This window comes from Cupressus sempervirens, chromosome 10 (genome assembly GCF_028749045.1).
Source record: "Cupressus sempervirens isolate cs-2001-9-10 chromosome 10, ASM2874904v1, whole genome shotgun sequence".
In the NCBI taxonomy this organism is placed as follows: Eukaryota; Viridiplantae; Streptophyta; class Pinopsida; order Cupressales; family Cupressaceae; genus Cupressus; species Cupressus sempervirens.
The window spans coordinates 502,447,659-502,466,640 of NC_143127.1; the positions used below are offsets into that span (position 1 = coordinate 502,447,659).

General features: G+C 36.3%; 1 protein-coding gene across 1 annotated transcript in view; it reads right to left on the minus strand.

The window, feature by feature from the left end:
* Window positions 1–18,982, minus strand: part of LOC149534865 (acetyl-coenzyme A synthetase, chloroplastic/glyoxysomal-like) — a 217,189-nt gene that overhangs the window by 116,782 nt on the left and 81,425 nt on the right. Inside the window, exon 6 of the mRNA XM_089807220.1 lies at window positions 12,860–12,942. Within this exon, the coding sequence (XP_089663346.1) occupies window positions 12,860–12,942 (83 nt within the window). The remainder of the gene's footprint in view (window positions 1–12,859; window positions 12,943–18,982) is intronic.

Genomic DNA, 18,982 nt, shown 5'->3' on the forward strand with positions numbered 1-18,982 from the left:
GCAAGATTCTGCTGCTGAGTAACCGATTTTTCTATGTATCCAAGTGCTGCAAATGACAGAGTACGGCTGCAAGTACGGCTGCAAGAAATGGCAGTGTACGGCTGCTAGAATTCACCTCCCATACGCCAAAGAACATGCCCAACAAAACAAACTGTAGGCCAAAGCTGAAGTGGCGTCTACCTTCCTCCTGAATACTGTTGAAACTACTGACAAACCAATACCCAATGCTGCTGAGGGTTATGTCCCAGCCAGTAATTACCCTGGGGTTTGCGTCCCAGAATGCAAATCGCTCAAGCAGAGCAAATCTGAAAAGAAGTGTTTGAAAAATATGCATAATCATGAGAAATGGCGCCCATCTCCTTATAACCCCTTGCAAAGCAATTCGAACCCTAAAGTGACCCCAATTGGCGTTGGCTATAATAATGAATTAAATCTTATTTTAAAGTGACCATGTCACTAGAAAATGACCTTTTCCACCATAGTAATAAATCCGCTCATCGAATTTCCCTGAGACCAAAGAGGAAGATTTAGAGAATTTCAAGACCTTTCCAACGAGCTATCATAACATGGGATACGCATCCAAATGAGGCCAAAATTCTCTTATTACTCCAAAATGGCTATTAACTTAGCCTTATTTAAATATTAAACGCTAACTTAGGAAATATTAAAAATATAACCCAAATAGCCACAAACTGCCCAACTGACATCACAAACCATAAAATCATCCTGTCACCTGTCTATGACTGAAGTCGAAAATCAAGGATCCACTGGCAATCTCATCCCTAAAATCTAGGGATGCTCCTAAAATTTAGGAAACAAGCCCTATCCCTCTGAAACTGAACCCAAAGGGTCATCTCATGGAAACCCAACCCTAGGCATGATCATACCTCCTAAAAAGTAGGAATGAACCCCATAAATGTAGGAATTGCCTCCTAAAAACAAGGAACGTCACCCAACTGATCAATACCCACCAGAAAACCAAGTCCCCAACACTGAATAACCATACTGGGTCTCTATCCAACCCTGTCAGCCTACAAGACCCCATAATAAGCTGACTCATATGTCTCTGTTAGACTGAGCTAGAGTGGGGACATGACAAAAGATTTCCCATTCATTCAACAAATATCTAAATCTAGCTTAAAATATATGTATTCTGAAAACAAATTTGCTTTGCAATCCCAAAGCAAACAATGCAATAACCAATCTTAAACACAAAAATATAGTGAGGTTGGTAAGAGGAAAAGAAATGTTTAAGCACAAGTTGGATACCTATGTGATATCTTCAACAAGACAATGGGTTTTTGTCCACTGCCTTCAAGCTCAAGGGTTTCCATCCTCAAACTGGCTAAAAGCGAAAAGCTTCCCAAATAACTCTCCAAGAGAGAAAGTCAAATATGAATCACAAAACCAAGTATGCTAAAATGAGTTCCTTCTTTTAAACAAAACTTGGTGACCCTTCATATTCCCCTTTTTGTCTCTTAATTTCCCTTTAAAAATAATGTTTTTTTCCCACTAAGAAAAAATAATGCCCTCATACATAATAAAGTGACATTAATAATATGAGCTTAAGTTATAAGTCACTTTAATAAATCACTAGGCATTCAAATCTTTGATCAGATGGACTCGGATATCCATGCATGATAGCTTGCTGGAAATGTCTTGACAAGATGCTCCTAGTCCAACCCTGAAATGCCAAGAAGCCTGCTCACTTACTAAAAATAGTAAGTGTTTAGAAACCCCATTGAAACAACTCTGATTGGCCAAAACTGAATTGATCCCAACGAATGCTCAGTAAACCCACAAGACCAGGGCAAAATGGGCTAATGGCACAACGAAATTCACTGACCTAGAAAAGGGGACATGATAGTCCTCCCTTCCCAGAGGTTGCTTTCCCCAAAGCAATCCATATTTGTATGCTGGAACCAAATGCCTAGATCCTAGATCTACCTCAAAGTTGGTGCTCTGCCTAACTGTAGTGCTACACTAGTGTAAGCTTTTCTATACCCAGAAGTGAAGCAACACAACATGAACCAAAACACTTGTCAACTGAATACCAAAATTCCAAAATATCTCATGTGTGTGCTCAGTTAGGGCAACCTCCCATGCGCTATCATAAAAGGAAATTGTCTCTATCCAATCAAGTACCTCACTCCAACAGTAGCTACATACACCTCTAATATCCAGAGGTGGAGGGTGATCAATAGTATACCAATCTCCATCAAGAAAGGAATGCAACAAATCACTCCTCCCAACTCCTAGATCCACAACCCATGTGAATGCTCCACTTGGATCCCAAGTGAAGACCTGTGTGATGTCTCTGGTATCACTAGCTCTTGTAATACATGTGGCAATGAAGATGATAATACCTACCCAACTAACACCACCACCATGCCACTATGTTGGAGATAGTGGGTTATCCAACAGTACGTGTTGCAGGAGTGGACATCTTAGTAGAAAGAAACTCAAAAAGTAAACTTGTCACACCTCCCTCAACTACACAAGAATATATATCGTACCAACTATCCAAATCTAGCACACACAAGGAATCCATCAAAATCAAAATAGGTCCAAGAAGATCATCAGACCCCTTTCACTCAACTGGAAACTCATCTTCACCAAGTCGGAAATGGTGAAGCCCATCAATGGAACCTACCCAAGTTATTATGCTAAATATGTCAATACTCAAGTCCCAAACCCAACTGCCCTCACATCCATCAGTCGTAAGGAGAAACAAATCACTAGAAAAACTTGCAATCCCACAATTGCCTCCAACCTCTGCAAGACCCCCACAGATGTGTTAACTATGCAAGTAATCCAACTTGTAGCAACTAACGCCATACTCACCCTATAACCCTATATTTGTGTGAGATCCCTGTGATATAGAAATAACCAACCCTCTTTGATACACATCGCTATAATGGAAAACAAACTAGTGCCCTTGTAAGTACTCTCCCAAAATCACCCGAGTCATATACTTGCAACCTTTGATCCCATCTCCTGAAGATAGTATACCTCCATCTCACAAAGGAAAACATCCTCTCAGATCCATTCCAAACCTATGCCTCATCAAGTCCTCCACATGTGGAACAAACGGAAAATGAGGAGCACAACTCACCGTATAGCCATGGTAAATATCTCTAACCTCCATGAATGGCTCAACACTAAGTGCAATCTACCCACTAAATGTAGAAGAATCATGCTCATTCTAATAAACTCTCATGCTATCATCGTTGACAACCTCCTCAACTATCAAACTTGAATGTTGAGAAGGCTGCAAATCACTGGTAGTTTGTTGCTCTTCTTTCTCAAGACCCCTTGTTAGCTGATTTTTGACTGCTGAAAACTCCTCATGCAACTCTTTGCAAGCTCATTATGCTAGAAGTTCATGGGCTATCTCATGGTATTGTTTCTTTGTTGCATTATTCTTGTTTTGAAGACTTGGCTGAAAGTCCATGTAATCAATAAAGGGTAAATCTTATTTTGACGTGCATAGGAAGGGTATTGTATTCACTCAACATACTAAGTACTCTGTCCCTTTTACTCTGCTGAATATTATGGTTTAACTGAAGCTGAGATTAACCAAGACCCTTCTTTAACTAAAGTTGAGTGTGACCATGAGCCTTCTTGCACTTTCCCAAATCAAGTGTCTTTCCTTTGTTCTGATATTTTGGCATATTGTCAAACAGTTGGTTCACAATCTGAACACCGACTAAAAGATAGTTTCTATTGTGAATGTGCAGGTCTCCACTCATACCATCTTCTCCAAAACATCACAGCATTAGTATCAAATAGTAAGATGAGTATGCTTTCTTTATCTGATCGTCTGAGATCAGTTCCCCTCTAATAAGCACAATTTCACATCCTAAGAGTTTTCATCAAAGACATAATAACTGCATATGCTCCAGCCCTGTCATTTGTTGAAGGTAATCTACCAGAAGAGTTCATTAATATCAAATACTGTAGGAATTTGCAATAAAATACAGCCATGAGTTCCACCTCACCAGCTTCTCGTTATTGCAAAGCAGGTATACAATATACTGCTCTGTGTCTAGTATGTATCAATGACTGTATAAAATAGAATTCTACCAATGAGCTGTACAGGTTCTTCGAAGAACCAGTGGTGTTGTTTGCATCTCTTGCACTAGAATATGAGTTTCCATTAGCTGTTTGAACCTTTTCTGTAGTGACAAACATTCAACAATAGGCAGAAAAATAATTTGAACTCCACCCAACATTAACTCTAGAGGGCACCAAATTCAATAAAGTTTGTTCATAGCAGCATTCTCACTGCTCAATACCCCAACTCACTACCTGCTATTGCATTCAGATTTGTTAGACATCAACTCCATGTGAATTCACAACAATGATCAACGTCATGTATTTTTTAGCATAATTACAAACTCCTGTGTGAAATTCATGGCACCACCAATGGTTGACACTACAAGTTGGAAGGCCAATGACATTAACAATGCATATGCCTCCCTCCTCCGCACAAACCTAGTGCAAACGCGGCCAGGCTATAATATGGAAAAACTCCAAAATCAGATCCCTTTCCAGACAATATGAAGTCCGCTTTGCAATCTAACCAACAACTGCTTCAATGCCACAACATGCAGTTTGAAAACCAGCAGATATCCACCTTGAAAAAAGGATCATTTGGCATGGTTGAGATAATTCCTAAATGAACAGGCTCGATGACAGAAACAAACATTCAACAACAACCAAGAGAATTTGAAGTAGCTAGCTCCATTACTCACACCAAGGTAATACTCTATGAAAGATTATGTGTGAATGAAGGCATTACATAGAAGTATCCCACGATAATATTAATTAGTGCCAATTATGTTATACTGCCAATATGATGTTTGCTGTTCAAAATTTGCTTAACAATATGATGTTATAAACTTCCCCAAAAGTTGAGGTTCCACAAATTTTAATGTATGTTTATCTCCATTGAAGTATAGCTTTCAAAAACATGACCTGCTATTTATTATAAACTTATAATGATTCCACTCAAGTCCGACCACCATACCTCCACACAAATATATTACATTGAAAAATACAAAGGCCCAACTGCTCATTTTAAAATTTCAATCAAAGCCACAAGTGAAAACTAGACTCCCGTCCAAGTATGGCTCACAACACATTTCATTAAATTATATTTTCCCCAATAACTTCTATGGTACACCACTATATACTTCAAAATTTAACTCACAGAAACTTTATATTATATTAAATTCGGCTTAAATAGATTCCCATGAAAAAATAAATTCCCAATGCTATAGAGTGCCTGCTTATAATGAAAGGTGTGCTCATCATTAAAAATTTAAAAAATTAAAACTTTAGCCACCACCAATCGTCAATTTCTTCAACGTGCAATTGTATTACTTTGATTTATTTTCATTTAATACTCTTCAATCTTTAATATATGTGCACCCAAATAATTCCTATAGCTATGGTATGAATTGCAATATACTCCAAATACTCCTTATGGCAAGGAATTTTGCTTACCATTGTTGCTAGTGCCATCCGAAATATTAAATATTTTCACACTTAATGTGGAGTTCCTTCGGCATTAAGAGTCTAGCCCTTGAAAATGCAATTATTCGATACTCTAATGAACATTTGAAATATTTGAGTTATACCCCTCTAATCTATTTTTTGATCAAACCTCATTAATAGGAGAACCAGTTCAGTTAAAACTATTTTGTGAAGTTGTCTCTGAAATAATTCCACAGGCTGGTAGGATAGACAGCTCTGATAAAACCCTTCTGTAAATTATTTCTGATGAAACCTCTAATTAAACCAAACAAGATTACAGGTTCAATGCTCTGATACCAATGTAATATCCCAAACTAGATATTGTTGTCCTGCATTTTGTCACCACAAAATGTTGGTAATAGCACGAATCTTTTCCAAGCTAGATATTCATTTCTCTAAGCTTGAATTTGATATTCAATTGCTTAATGTTGATTGATCCATCCATTTCAATTCATATATCAAATCTTTTTACTGAAGGCCTTCATCAAGTCTTTTTCGTTTTGCTTTCTGTTGAGCCTTTGTTTGATTTTTGAAGTCTTCATCGTCCTTTCTTTTCTTTTGAGTTTGCTCTTATTGGTTTTTAGTCCTTCGGTTTTGCTCATGTCATGCCTTTCGCTTTTCCCTTTGATTTGGTCTAACCTAGAGCTCAATCGGAGTTGTCAATCAAAAGATATGACCATTTTAGTGCCTGAAAAGTGGATCATTTTGGTGCAATAGCACGAATTAAAAATATGATGTCATATTTTTAATTTGACTTTCACTTTTTGATAAATATAACTTAAATTCACTTTTTGTTACGTTTTTAAGTTACTTTAACTTTAAATTTTTAACTTAAACTGACTATAGTGCACTTTATGTTATAATTTTAAATTGGGTTACTTTTTAATTTTTCACTTAAAGTAATTATATAACTATATAATTCCAGTTTAATTTTTTATTTTTAAATCAAATGCTTATTTAAATGTTACTTTTTAAATGATGTTTATATGTTATATTTTTTAATATGATATATAAATATTGTTTATGACCCATTTAGTAACATTTTTATAAATTTAATTGAATTAAATGACTGAGTTATCGAAAGTGGACATTTTACATGTTACTGCATGTAAAGTTCAACTTGGTGGACCTTTCTGATGTGATTACATCAAAAGGTTATCAAAAGTGGACCTTTTGATAACTCATGCAAGCAACAATCTCACTTAATCAAAGTTAAGTCTCAAATATAAATATATTATATGAATTATAATAATTGTTGCTTGCATGATTATATAAAATGATTATATTATTATGAGTTATGCTTTGTCTATAATTCATCTAAGTTATCTTTCATTCATGTTATCTTGTGTTTTTGGTAATTGTATCTCGTGAATTGAATAGAAAATAGTTAAGAAGCAATTGGAGCCAGAGCTTTAACTAGGAGCAATTGTAAAAGTGTATAGCTAGAAGCTTTGTCTGTAGCTTTATTTTTGTTCTTAACTTGCAAAATAGTTAACTTATTCTTACTTTTAGGAGTCTTTATGCCCTAATTGTAAAGTTTTTCCATATAGGAGTACGACCAGACTTAGAGCCAAACCGGTACATTTTCAGATAGCCTTTGAGTTAGTGAAGGTTTATCAGTATCACTGTTTCTAGCTCTTGATAGAAGTGTAGTTAGAGATTCACCCTGCCTATTACTCGCTCCACGAGTAAGCGGATTCCTTCTTGAAAGATAAGAAGAAAGGATATTAGTAACACCCATTTTATAAAATCTCTGGACTCCTTGGTTACCTTGAGTTCATTCGAGGAACGGTGAGAAGGGGGAGCCTCCCCTTTAAGGTAGGAGAGACTCTGTCTCACACGCTGTGGCTAGTCATCCTATTTTGCGATTGGATTTTTACTCAAAACTATTGGTTGCAAAATATCCACCCAACAGATATTTTCCCCAAATTTGCTCAAAAACACAGTACAAATATTTAACAACAAATTTGCATGCAAAGATTTCCCATTCATCTAGCAAATACCAAAATCTAGCTGAAAATATATATATATTGAAAATAATATTGCTTTAGAATCCCATAATAAACAATGCAATAACCAATGTTAAACACGGATATATAGTTAGATTGGTAATAAGAAAAGAAATGTTTAAGCACAAGTGAGATACCCGTGTGATATCTCCAGCAAGACAATGGGTTTCTGTCCACTGCCTCCAAGCTCAAGGGTTTCTATCCTCAAACTGGCTAAAAGCTTAAAGCTTCCCAAATAACTCTCCAACTGATAAAATGAAATCTAAATCACGAAACTAAGTATGCTTGAATAAGTTCCTCCTCCTTTTTAGACAACTTGGTCGCCCTTCAGATTTCTCCTTCTATTGCTTAATTTTCTTTTAAAAATAATACTTTTTCCCACTACGGAAAATAAAGTGCTCATACATAATAGAATGGCATTAATAATATGAAGTCATAATTCACTTTATTAACAAAACAATCAAATCTTTAGGCATTAAAAGTTTTGATCAACTGGACTCGGATATGCACGTGTGATAGCTTGTTGGAAAGGTCTTGACAAGATGCTCCAAATCAAACACTAAAAAGCCAAGAATGTTGAGCCTATTAACTCACTACAAATAGTAAGTGTCTAGAAACCCCACTAAAACAACCCTGATTAGCCAACAACTAAAACTCACTAGGTCAATGTTGAATTTTCTGGGATCATTGCAAGTGTAGTTGTATTGCCTTCTTAGTATATAATTTCCAAAGACAACTATCTTATTTTTATATAGAAAAAGAATCAAGAGTAGACATGTCCCTTCATGGGACATGTCTATTCAGTAACATAATAATAATTATAATAGTTTTATATATATATATATATATATATATATATATATATATATATATATATATATATATATATATATATATATATATATATATAATTGTATTAACTTCTCTAATATAATCACACATGATTATATAAATATATAATATCTCACAAATATATACTTTAGTCTCATAGTTCATCCAACTGAAGCTACCAAACATCAACACTCCCTCTTAGCTAGGGAGGATGAACACATGACAGATGTTACACCATTGGTAATATTACGAATGGCAAATTATAAGGTTATCTTTGATTAGAAGATATCCACCATTTTGATATCACATTTGATATCATGACAATTGGTCTTTGAGCATATCAACACATGATATTCACCAAGTACTCAAATAAGGTTTGATATCATGAGTATTGGCCTTCCAGAATATCAACACATCATATTCACCAAGTACTCAATGTTTATAAGGTTTGTGCACATGCATTCTCATAATGACTACCATATAAACATCCATCATGCAAAGTATAATCTATCATTATTTGCATAGACATTGTAAGATATCCATCATAATAGAAATACTTATTGTAAGATCATCACCTTTCAATAACTTTTGCAAATACAAGTGATAATCATTTAGAAGTAATCACTTCCTCATGATGTACAAAGGGGGTAGGCCCATTAAATCATGCAATCATACACATGATACCAAATGTTTACATGAAATCAAAACTCCCTCTGGTTCTGATATGATCAAGATCAACTGAAACATATCCTCTATCCACTCCTTCAAACAGATATGTCAGACTCCCTCTGAACATCAATCCTCTGAGCTCCTTTACCTTTGAAGAAGTGTCAAACTCCCTCTGACTTGGATATCAATCATCCTTTTCTTGCAAGAACATTCTCAGAGGAAAAGATCAAGACACATATCTCGTATCGTACGTATAGAAATACAAATAAGAGGGATTTATTGTGTTAAGAATACAATATTTAGAAATTGTACTCAAGAGAATACTTATCTCATGTAGTCAAAATATATGAATTAAAGAAGATTATTCAGCTGCCTGGATTAACATAAAGGCATACCTTTGAACAATAACCTTCATCTCTATACAATTCGAAAATTATAGCATATAGTGTTTTAATAAGTTCTCTAACTCTTGAGTCCTTAGAAAGACACAAGTCTTCGACAAGAACAAACACTTTGCTTTGAATCCAGGCCCACTCTCACTGCTTGGCTTGAAATTGATCTTTAACTTTGTCTTTTGTAAAATAACATAATCATTCTTCATAGAAGGTCCACCTCCATCCATGTGGCATGTGATCCCATCGAAGAGGGTCTACTCTTATTTATTTATTCATCCTACCTTTATCCCTTCCATATAACTCTCGTGGTTTCCCTATATCAACTCTTTTTAATTGCAAGGGAAGATCCTTGTTTTCTACACTCCATATATTCTCCCCTTTGCACTTAGTTTATGTTACCTTTTATAAGTGAGTTGATATCTATTAAACCTGACCCCACTCTTGTGTTTGTCACTTGAATGCATTCTGTATCGCCTTATCGACTGTACTGCAAGTTCCACCTTCTAGTACTTGTCGTTCCCTCTTTACATTTTGTCATGCATTTGATGGGAATCAATACAAGTCCCCGTCCTTGGTGAGTCTTCCCTTCAACTGTAGTCGCTAATGTGGAAGTCAAGCTATGTGGGTGAATTGTTCCCTTCTGTCCTGCATGGAAGTACCTTGTTAGCCAGTCTTGTCAACTAACATGTATGACACTACCAAAACAGTGGGGTATGCTTGTTCAATGCAGGTTGTGCTTCATCTTTCTGAATGCCTTCCCTTTCATTCTCGATGAAAATGGTATCACTAGTGGCGGTTAATAATTCCTTCACATGTTATGTGTAAAACTATTAACAGTTCAAACCATTGGGATTACTCTATTTCAATTTCATTTATTTAAGTTGTCTTCCCAACAATCAGTGTCTACATAGATAGTGGTTCCAGTGGAAACTTTTTTCCCAGGTAGCAGTAGTAGATTGGCTTCCTACCATTACAAGTATGGTCATTGTCAATAAGATCTCTGTTAAATCTTTCGAAAGAGAAGATTTTTCTTTTGAAGTTATCTAACGCCCTTGTGCAAGGTTGGCTAAGAAAGGTGTGGAGCCATGTCCAAGACTCGATGAAGAAGCTAACTATTTCTACATCGCAATGATGCACCTGAATAGGGCCTATGTCTGTCGTCACCCAATTTTTCTTTCATACGCTGACTGATGCCCATACGTAATAATTATATATTCTATATCTTTTTCTAAATTCTATACTTTGCAGCCTGGCACTCTGATACCATGTTGAATTTTCTCAGATCGCTGCAAGTGTAGTTGTACTGCCTTCTTGGTATATACTTTCCAAAGACAACAATCTTATATTTATTTAGAGAAAGAATCAAGAGTAGGCATGTCCCTTCATGATGGGACATGTCTATTCATTAACATTATGATAATATAATATTTATATATTTGATTGTATTAATTTCTCTAATATTATAACACATAATAATATATATATACATATATATATATATCATTTATATATGTGTAAGATATGATATTGATATATATATATATATATATATATATATATATATATATATATATATATATATATATCATATCTTACACATATATAAATGATATATATATATATATACATATATCTGCACTTTGGTCTCATAGTTTATCCAACTGAAGCTACCAAACATCGACAATCAATAACTGAACTGATTCAAGAAATCAAAGAAAAACGGGGTAACAATGCAACGAGATTCACTGACCTATAAAGGGCGGCATGACACTTTATTGGGTGGCTCATTAGCTTGCGTCAAAAATCCTCCAGCAAGGTTACTCCTAACAGGGTAAAGCTCCTAACAAGGATAGAGGCAAACCCCTTAACTAGGTGACTCCTAACAAGGTCTATTCTTAACTAGGCATTATTGTAAGCTCCTAACAAGGTTAGGCCTTTAACAAGACACATTTCAGAAGAGTGTAAAATGTTTTTGGGCACTAATGCCTACTGTGGTATTTCCCTCTAACCAAGGGTTTCTACATGAAAAATACTAATTTTACTGTGTTACTTGTGTGGATGCTTTCATGTGTTGTTTTGCTTCTTACTTCACAAGTTAACATTAGGTGAATGTGGCTTCTTAATTCACAAGTTAACATTGGGTGAATGTGATTAAATGTTTAAGTGATTAGATCTCAAATATAGAATGAACATTCAACATGATATATCTTGATATTCTAAATAGTTATCTTCGACTAAAAGTGTGGATATCAAATTTTTGTGATTCAAATAAAGTATACCAAGACATTGCTTGTGAAATTCAAAATGACAGACTACATGCCCAAGTCAACACAATGGAGGCAAGTTGGCAACTACCAATTAATGACCCATCATTCGAAATGAGCACTTTCCTTTACCCCCAATTGATTAGGAGTCTCATTTATTAGACTTACACCAGGCCAAATATCAACTATGTTATATATTTTGAGGGTCGTGCACAAACTCAAGTTCTGCCACTAGAAAGTAGAAAAAAAAGTGTAGGTGCATCCATAATACAGTGCAAATGCCTTGGAATACAAACAAAATGATATTTAATGTCTTGGTATGAAATTCAAAATGGTAGAATACGTGCCCATGTCAACGCCAATGGAGGCAAGTTAGCAGCTATCCATAATTGATCCATCATTTCAAGTGAATGCTATTCTTTATTCTTGATTGATTAGGAGTCTCAGTTATTAGATTCACACGAGGCAAAATAACAACTATTTTATGACCTATCTTTTGCAGGTCATGAACAAAACCAAGCTCTGCCACTAGAAAGCAGAAGAAGTGTTGAGGTACATCCATGATAGTGGAAATGTCTTGGAATACAAACAAAATGATATTTTTCCTTGACAGACAGACAGATGAGTAGTACGCAAGCTTACTAGATGATGGGAAACCCAGTTCAAGATTTATTTTGTTTTTTGGGGATTTGGTCTAATATCATGGGGGTGTCAGAAGCAAACAACTGTTTCTTGTTGTGCATAGAATCACACCACACATGGAGCAAGCAGATATGGCAGTTGGTGAGGTATAGCTTGCTCAGCAATACCTTAATCTAAATTCACTTATCTGCTCCTTTTTCAATAATAAATTTGTTCTTTGTAGTCCATTCATGTTCTTGATAAACACTTGTCAGTTCTGTTAATCAAAACAAATATTATCTCTAGGGAATATACAATTCACAAAACACAAAAGATGAAAGATAGTTTATCTACAAAATTAAGCTTGGCGAGATATTTCTAAAATACTTCAAGATAGAAATAATCAAATAGAAATACTCACTCAGTTTATATGCAGAGAACATACATAGTTCAAACTGTTATTTTAAAAAGGGCCAAAAATGGAAATCATTCATAAAATGAAAGAAATATTTCGCATAGCCTTACTGACCTGCCACCAGACGTCTCTACCTTTTTTCCATGGTGTCTTTTTTTTGTTTAACACAGATTCATTTGCATATGTTAAACAAACACCTATTTAAATACAATTAACAGAAACTGATGAGAAAAATTCTCAGAATTTCCACAGATAACACTTCAATGCAAATGTAAGAGAAATGGGACTTCACAATAACCCACTTAAAGGACCTTACACATGATTTCGTTGGTTAAAACATAGAATAACAAAATTTAAAATTTTGGTAATAATCTTGAACTGAAATATTTCAAGGTATGCATCTTGAACTGCTCCATTTCATGAAAAATTTAACAATATTTAAATTTAAATAACAAAAAGGGAAAGAAAATTACGGAATGAAATACTTCTAGATTAACAAAATCAGCAGAATTTGATAACATAAAGTATAATAAAATGTAAGCAATCAAAAGAATGACATGTTTTGCAAACACAAAAGCTATATATAGGAATAATATATATGATGCAATGGATATTTCTAGAGGAAACATGTCTATAAGTATATCACATTGCAAAAACAAACATACTGCTACTTTCATGAATGATGCATCATTTGATTCTTAAGCTACATTATTCTCAATAATTCAGCCAGATATTTCCATTTTAGATAGAACATGTTGAAATCAGTTGTCTATTATGCCAGTGCTTAAGCAACATCATGATTATATAATGAAACAAAGTGTAAAGCATCTCCACTGATAGATTATATTTGGCCTCCTTTGCATGAATATGTTGTCTCTGTTTTGTGATTGTGCCTGTCCTATGATACCCACCTCTCAAATTGTAGTTTTTTAAGAAACTGCCATAACTAATCCCCACTCTCTTCATCTAAGAACTCATTCAGAGCTCTTTTTCTAAATTAAACATTCTCAGAGATATTTGTACAAGCAGCAGAATCTTGCAAGGATACAATAATGTCCAACATCATATTAGCAAATGACAATAATCAGAAAAGATGCAAACCCTCCTCTAGATAAATTTGTCTTTTCTCTGAATATGCACCAAACAGAAGATTTAGTGACAGAAATTCAGAAGTCACTAAATACCTCTCTCTAGATGCTTCAGCAACAGTAAACCAAAAGGAAGCTTGAATCATTTTAGCAGTACCATAACAACATATCAGGAGTCCCACTGCCAATCACCCTGAGGTTCCATTACCAAGCCATACCATGGGAGAGGCTTCATAAAATTCTCTCAGGAGCTATTGCTGACAAATTTAGGATACATTTCCGGTAAACTAGTCCCATAGACATTACATATCAGGGTTACTTTGGAATTGGAGTATCAGCTTCCATCATCAATCAATTCTCAACAAAAAAAGAAAAGGAAAAATCAATGTTATCATATAGCAATAAAGGTTGAGGTGGTGCTACCTTTCAGCCTGCACCTTCAACAACTGCTAGACATATTCCTTCAAAATAGCTGCTTTGATTTTCTGTAAGATGCCACTAAAGAATAGGCTCACTGCAGCATGAATGAGTGATACAGATGGAAAGTTCAATTGCCTTATAATGATCTTGAGCTTCAAGATCAGATGGCAACAATCGGGTTTAAGGTGAAGGAAGATGAATTGTCCATGGCTATGAAAGAGTTCCTCAATCTTGGGACAGATTTTTTTAGCTCATCTATACTCATAAGATGCTTCCCACTTTTGATAAATTTTAAGATGATTTTGCTATTTGGAGACTAAAATGGATACTATATCAGCCAAACTGGAAAAGGCCAAAACCTAGCCCTCATCAGGATTGCAAGGGGAAGAAGGATTCTAGTTCTTCTCAATTGAGGAAGAAAGATTAGAAACATAACATGTGTTTCAAATGCCACAAGAATGGCCACCATGCTTCTCCCTGTCTTATAAATAAGAACAATATAGGCAAGTAGCAATAGCAGCAGTTTATAAGTAATTCAGAAGCTTTTGCAATGGATAAGTTTTCATCCAAGCCTGCCAACACTTTCTCCATTATGGAATGGCTATCCACTAACACCATTTTCAACTTGAGTTGGTATGTGGATAATGGAGCATCCAGGCACTCTCAATACAAATGCTTTCAACAAAATTTGAGAGAAGGGAAGATGTACAAGTGAAACATGGTGATCATTCCACATAACCAATCACAAAGACAACATCTATCTTCATGTGTATGCCATTTAAAGATGTTTTGAGCTTCATGATTTCTCAATGTTCCTAGGCTGACTAAGAACTTGCTTACAATGTCAACCATGACAGACCTTGACTGTGTGGCTGACTTTAATGATCAATACATCATTATTAGTAATTACAACCAAGATCTAGGTTGCATTTTGGCCATAGGTATACATGAGGATAGTGTTTATAATCAAACATCAAGACCCAATGGATGACTTTGACCAACTATGCAAGCATTGGCACAATATACTCAGTCACTTCAACTATGTACCATTATCTCTTTTAACATTGTATAATGTATAGTGATTGCCAAACTTCAATATTTAGATGAAAAAAGCATGAAAGAGTTGCACATGCAACAATGGTCCCAATATTGTTTTCCCTAGTAGAGACAACAAATCAAGAGGAATTCCCTAGTAGAGTATTGTCAAAAGCTTTGTATGGTCACTCTTGCAACTCAAGACTCTCAAGAAAATACTTCATGGATGGCTTTGTGCAGTAGAAACTATATGAAGAAGCATCAACTTGTTCCCCTAAAATCCATAGTTGATCCCTTTGAAACTATAGCATTACCAACTATGTATCGCTATCAGTTGTATGAGATGAAGTAATAGATTTGCTTCCGACAAAAGAAAAAAAATCCCTATGAGACCTCGTCTCCAAATCAGATGATACCCTACCCAAGTCCTGTGAAGAAGCGGGAGTAGTGTCAAGAAATAGCACACGATTCTCTGAATAACCCACTTTTGGTTCTTTTAGTTCTCTTCTCATCCTGATGATGGATCACAGAGTGTAATTCAAAACATCAATGCAAAAAACTCACACAATCAAATCCAGAAACTACATTATCTATATTACATGGATTGTGTAAATCTCTTCACTTTGATAATCCACTATTGTCAAATCAAGACTCTTGATAACCTGTTTTGCCTCATCTATCAATATCCTAACTACTGGGGACCTGGTACAATCTGGAGCTCTCTGCGGTCCTCCACTGACGCACTCATCTCATCTATAGCTATTCCACTCATATCAAGGATGGATGTAACTACATCCTTATCACATCAATCATCCCTATCCATCGTAGTCAACTCACCACCAACCACCACTATATGGAGTTGAATTGGACCTGGGGCTAGTGTAGACTGTACATGAAGAGCACACGACTATACTGAGAGGGGAGAGGGGTGAATCAATATAATAACTTTTGCAATTTTAAACTTTAATCCAAACAATAACATCAATGCTAAAATAAACAATTATCCAAACAATAACATCAATGCTAAAATAAACAATTATGCACTTGAACACAATAACACAAGATTTACATGGAAACACAATGCAGAAGTGTCATGTCCCCACTCTAGCTCAGTCTAACAGAGACATGTGAGTCAGCTTATTATGGGGTCTTGTAGGCTGACAGGGTTGGATAGAGACCCAGTATGGTTATTCAGTGTTGGGGACTTGGTTTTCTGGTAGCTATTGATCAGTTGGGTGACATTGCTTGTTTTTAGGAGGCAGTTCCTACATTTATGGGGTTCATTCCTACCTTTTAGGATGTATGATCATGCCCAAGGCTGGGTTTCCATGAGATGACCCTTTGGGTTCAGTTTCAGAGGGATAGGACTTGTTTCCTAAATTTTAGGAGCATCCCTAGATTTTAGGGATGAGACTGCCAATGGATCCTTGATTTCCGACTTCAGTCACAGACAGGTGACAGGATGATTTTATGGTTTGTGATGTCAGTTGGGCAATTTATGGCTATTTGGGTTATATTTTTAATATTTCCTAAGTTAGTGTTTAATATTTAAATAAGGCTAAGTTAATAGCCATTTTGGAGTAATAAGGGAATTTTGGCCTCATCTGGATGCGTATCCCATGTTATGATAACTTGTTGGAACGGTCTTGAAATTCTCTAAATCTTCCTCTTTGGTCTCAGGGCAATTCGGTGAGCGAATTTATTATTATGGTGGAAAAGGTCATTTTCTAGTAACATGGTCACTTTAAAATAAGATTTAATTCATTTTTATAGCCAACGCCAATTGGGGGTCACTTTAGGGTTCGAATTGCTTTGCAAGGGGTTATAAGGAGATGGGTGCCATTTCTCATGATTATGTATATTTTTCAAACACTTCTTTTCAGATTTGCTCTGCTTGAGCGATTTGCATTCTGGGACGCAAACCCCAAGGTAATTGTTGGCTGGGACGTAACCCTCAGCAACATTGGGTATTGGTTTGTCAGTAGTTTCAACAGTATTCAGGAGGAAGGTAGACGCCACTTCAGCTTGGGCCTACAGTTTGTTTTGCTGGGCATGTTCTTTAGCGTATTGGAGGTGAATTCTAGCAGTCGTACACTACCATTTCTTGCAGCCGTACTTGCAGCCGTACTCTATCATTTGCAGCACTTGGATACATAGAAAAATCGGTTACTCAGCAGCAGATTCTTGCATCTTATCAGCTCGTTTTCATCAGCCAGTTGTGGCGTCATTGTTAGAGGAAATGTACTGGATCTTTTATTTGGCTCTTTAATTCAGAGATCTACCTGGTACGATTTGTATCAACTCTAACTTTACTGCATATTGTTATTTATTTTCAGACTCTTTTCTTGTCATTTGTTACTTCTCATTTCTATGTGGAATAATCATCAAAAACACAAAAACAAACAAACTTTTCTACATTTCCGTCTAGTTCTACAAGAAATTATTAATAAACAGGAAAAAACAAAAATAAAATAAATCTACAGCAGATTTGCAGCAGAGATCCATCAGGGATCTTTCAGTGGTATTAGAGCTTACATCCTGCCAGCCTGTAGGGTTTGTGAGAAATTGTCACAACAGATTTTGGCATCTGGGTATTGGATAAAAGTTTTTGATAAATCATTTCAACATCTGGGTAGTCACTAGTTGGTGGATTGAATACAAATCTATGCATCCTGGTGGAGAAATACACAGATTCTACGAGTGCAGGAGAAACCAGTGGCAAGCAGAGGCCACCAAAGACGCACAGATACCAGCTATGGGTGAGGCACAGGGTGCTGTTGGCGACGGCATGCCTATAGAGGCAGAAGAGAGAGATGGTGCGGACCCTATTCACTACTCAGCCCAGGATCGCTCAGGCTCTAGACAGGTTACAGGATACCTTGGAGCGTTTGGAGATGGGTGGACACAGAGGCAGGCAAAGTAGATCAGTTTCAACGGCTGGTAGTCAACGCAACCATCAGTCCCATTCTTCAATTGGGAGCTCCCTTCATTCTAGTAGGAGGCATCGCCATCGTACACCTACTACGAATAGGCCATTGCTTCCCCAAGTCATACCAAGTGAACAGCCAGCGCAGGTGGAACCACCAGAAGTGGGGTTTTAGGAGTCAGTTTTGACGGCCACAGCTGAGTGTAGAGCTCTACCTCCTGAGGTTAGGGACGTCTTCCCTCTTCCCCAGTATTGTGCACAGTGTAGAGATACAACCAGGTTCAGGGGAGATCGTGGTAATAGACTACCACAACAGCAGCAGAATTATGACCTCAATAGAGCTACTAGGAAGATTACATTGGCCCCATATAATGGCTCAGGAGACACTAGTGCACGAGCTTGGGTCCACAAGCTGGACATATACCTTTCATTGAGGCCCATGCCTGAGCGTGAGGCTATTCAATTTGTTGTGTTGCATTTAGAGGGGATTGCCTATGATTGGTGGCACCATGGATTGGTCACCCAGGATCACGCCTTAGTTCACTCCTATGCTGAGTTCACCGAGCGACTCATTGCACGATTTGACCGTAAGGATACAGAACTTTATTACAGGGAGTTGGCTCACCTTAAACAAACTGGTCATGCAGAAGCCTATATTAATGAGTTCCAGCATATTGTAGTTATGGTACCGGATATGCCCCAGAAACGTAGTGTGATGTTGTTCATTGAGGGTTTGCAGGATAGACTAAAAGGATTGGTACGTGCTTT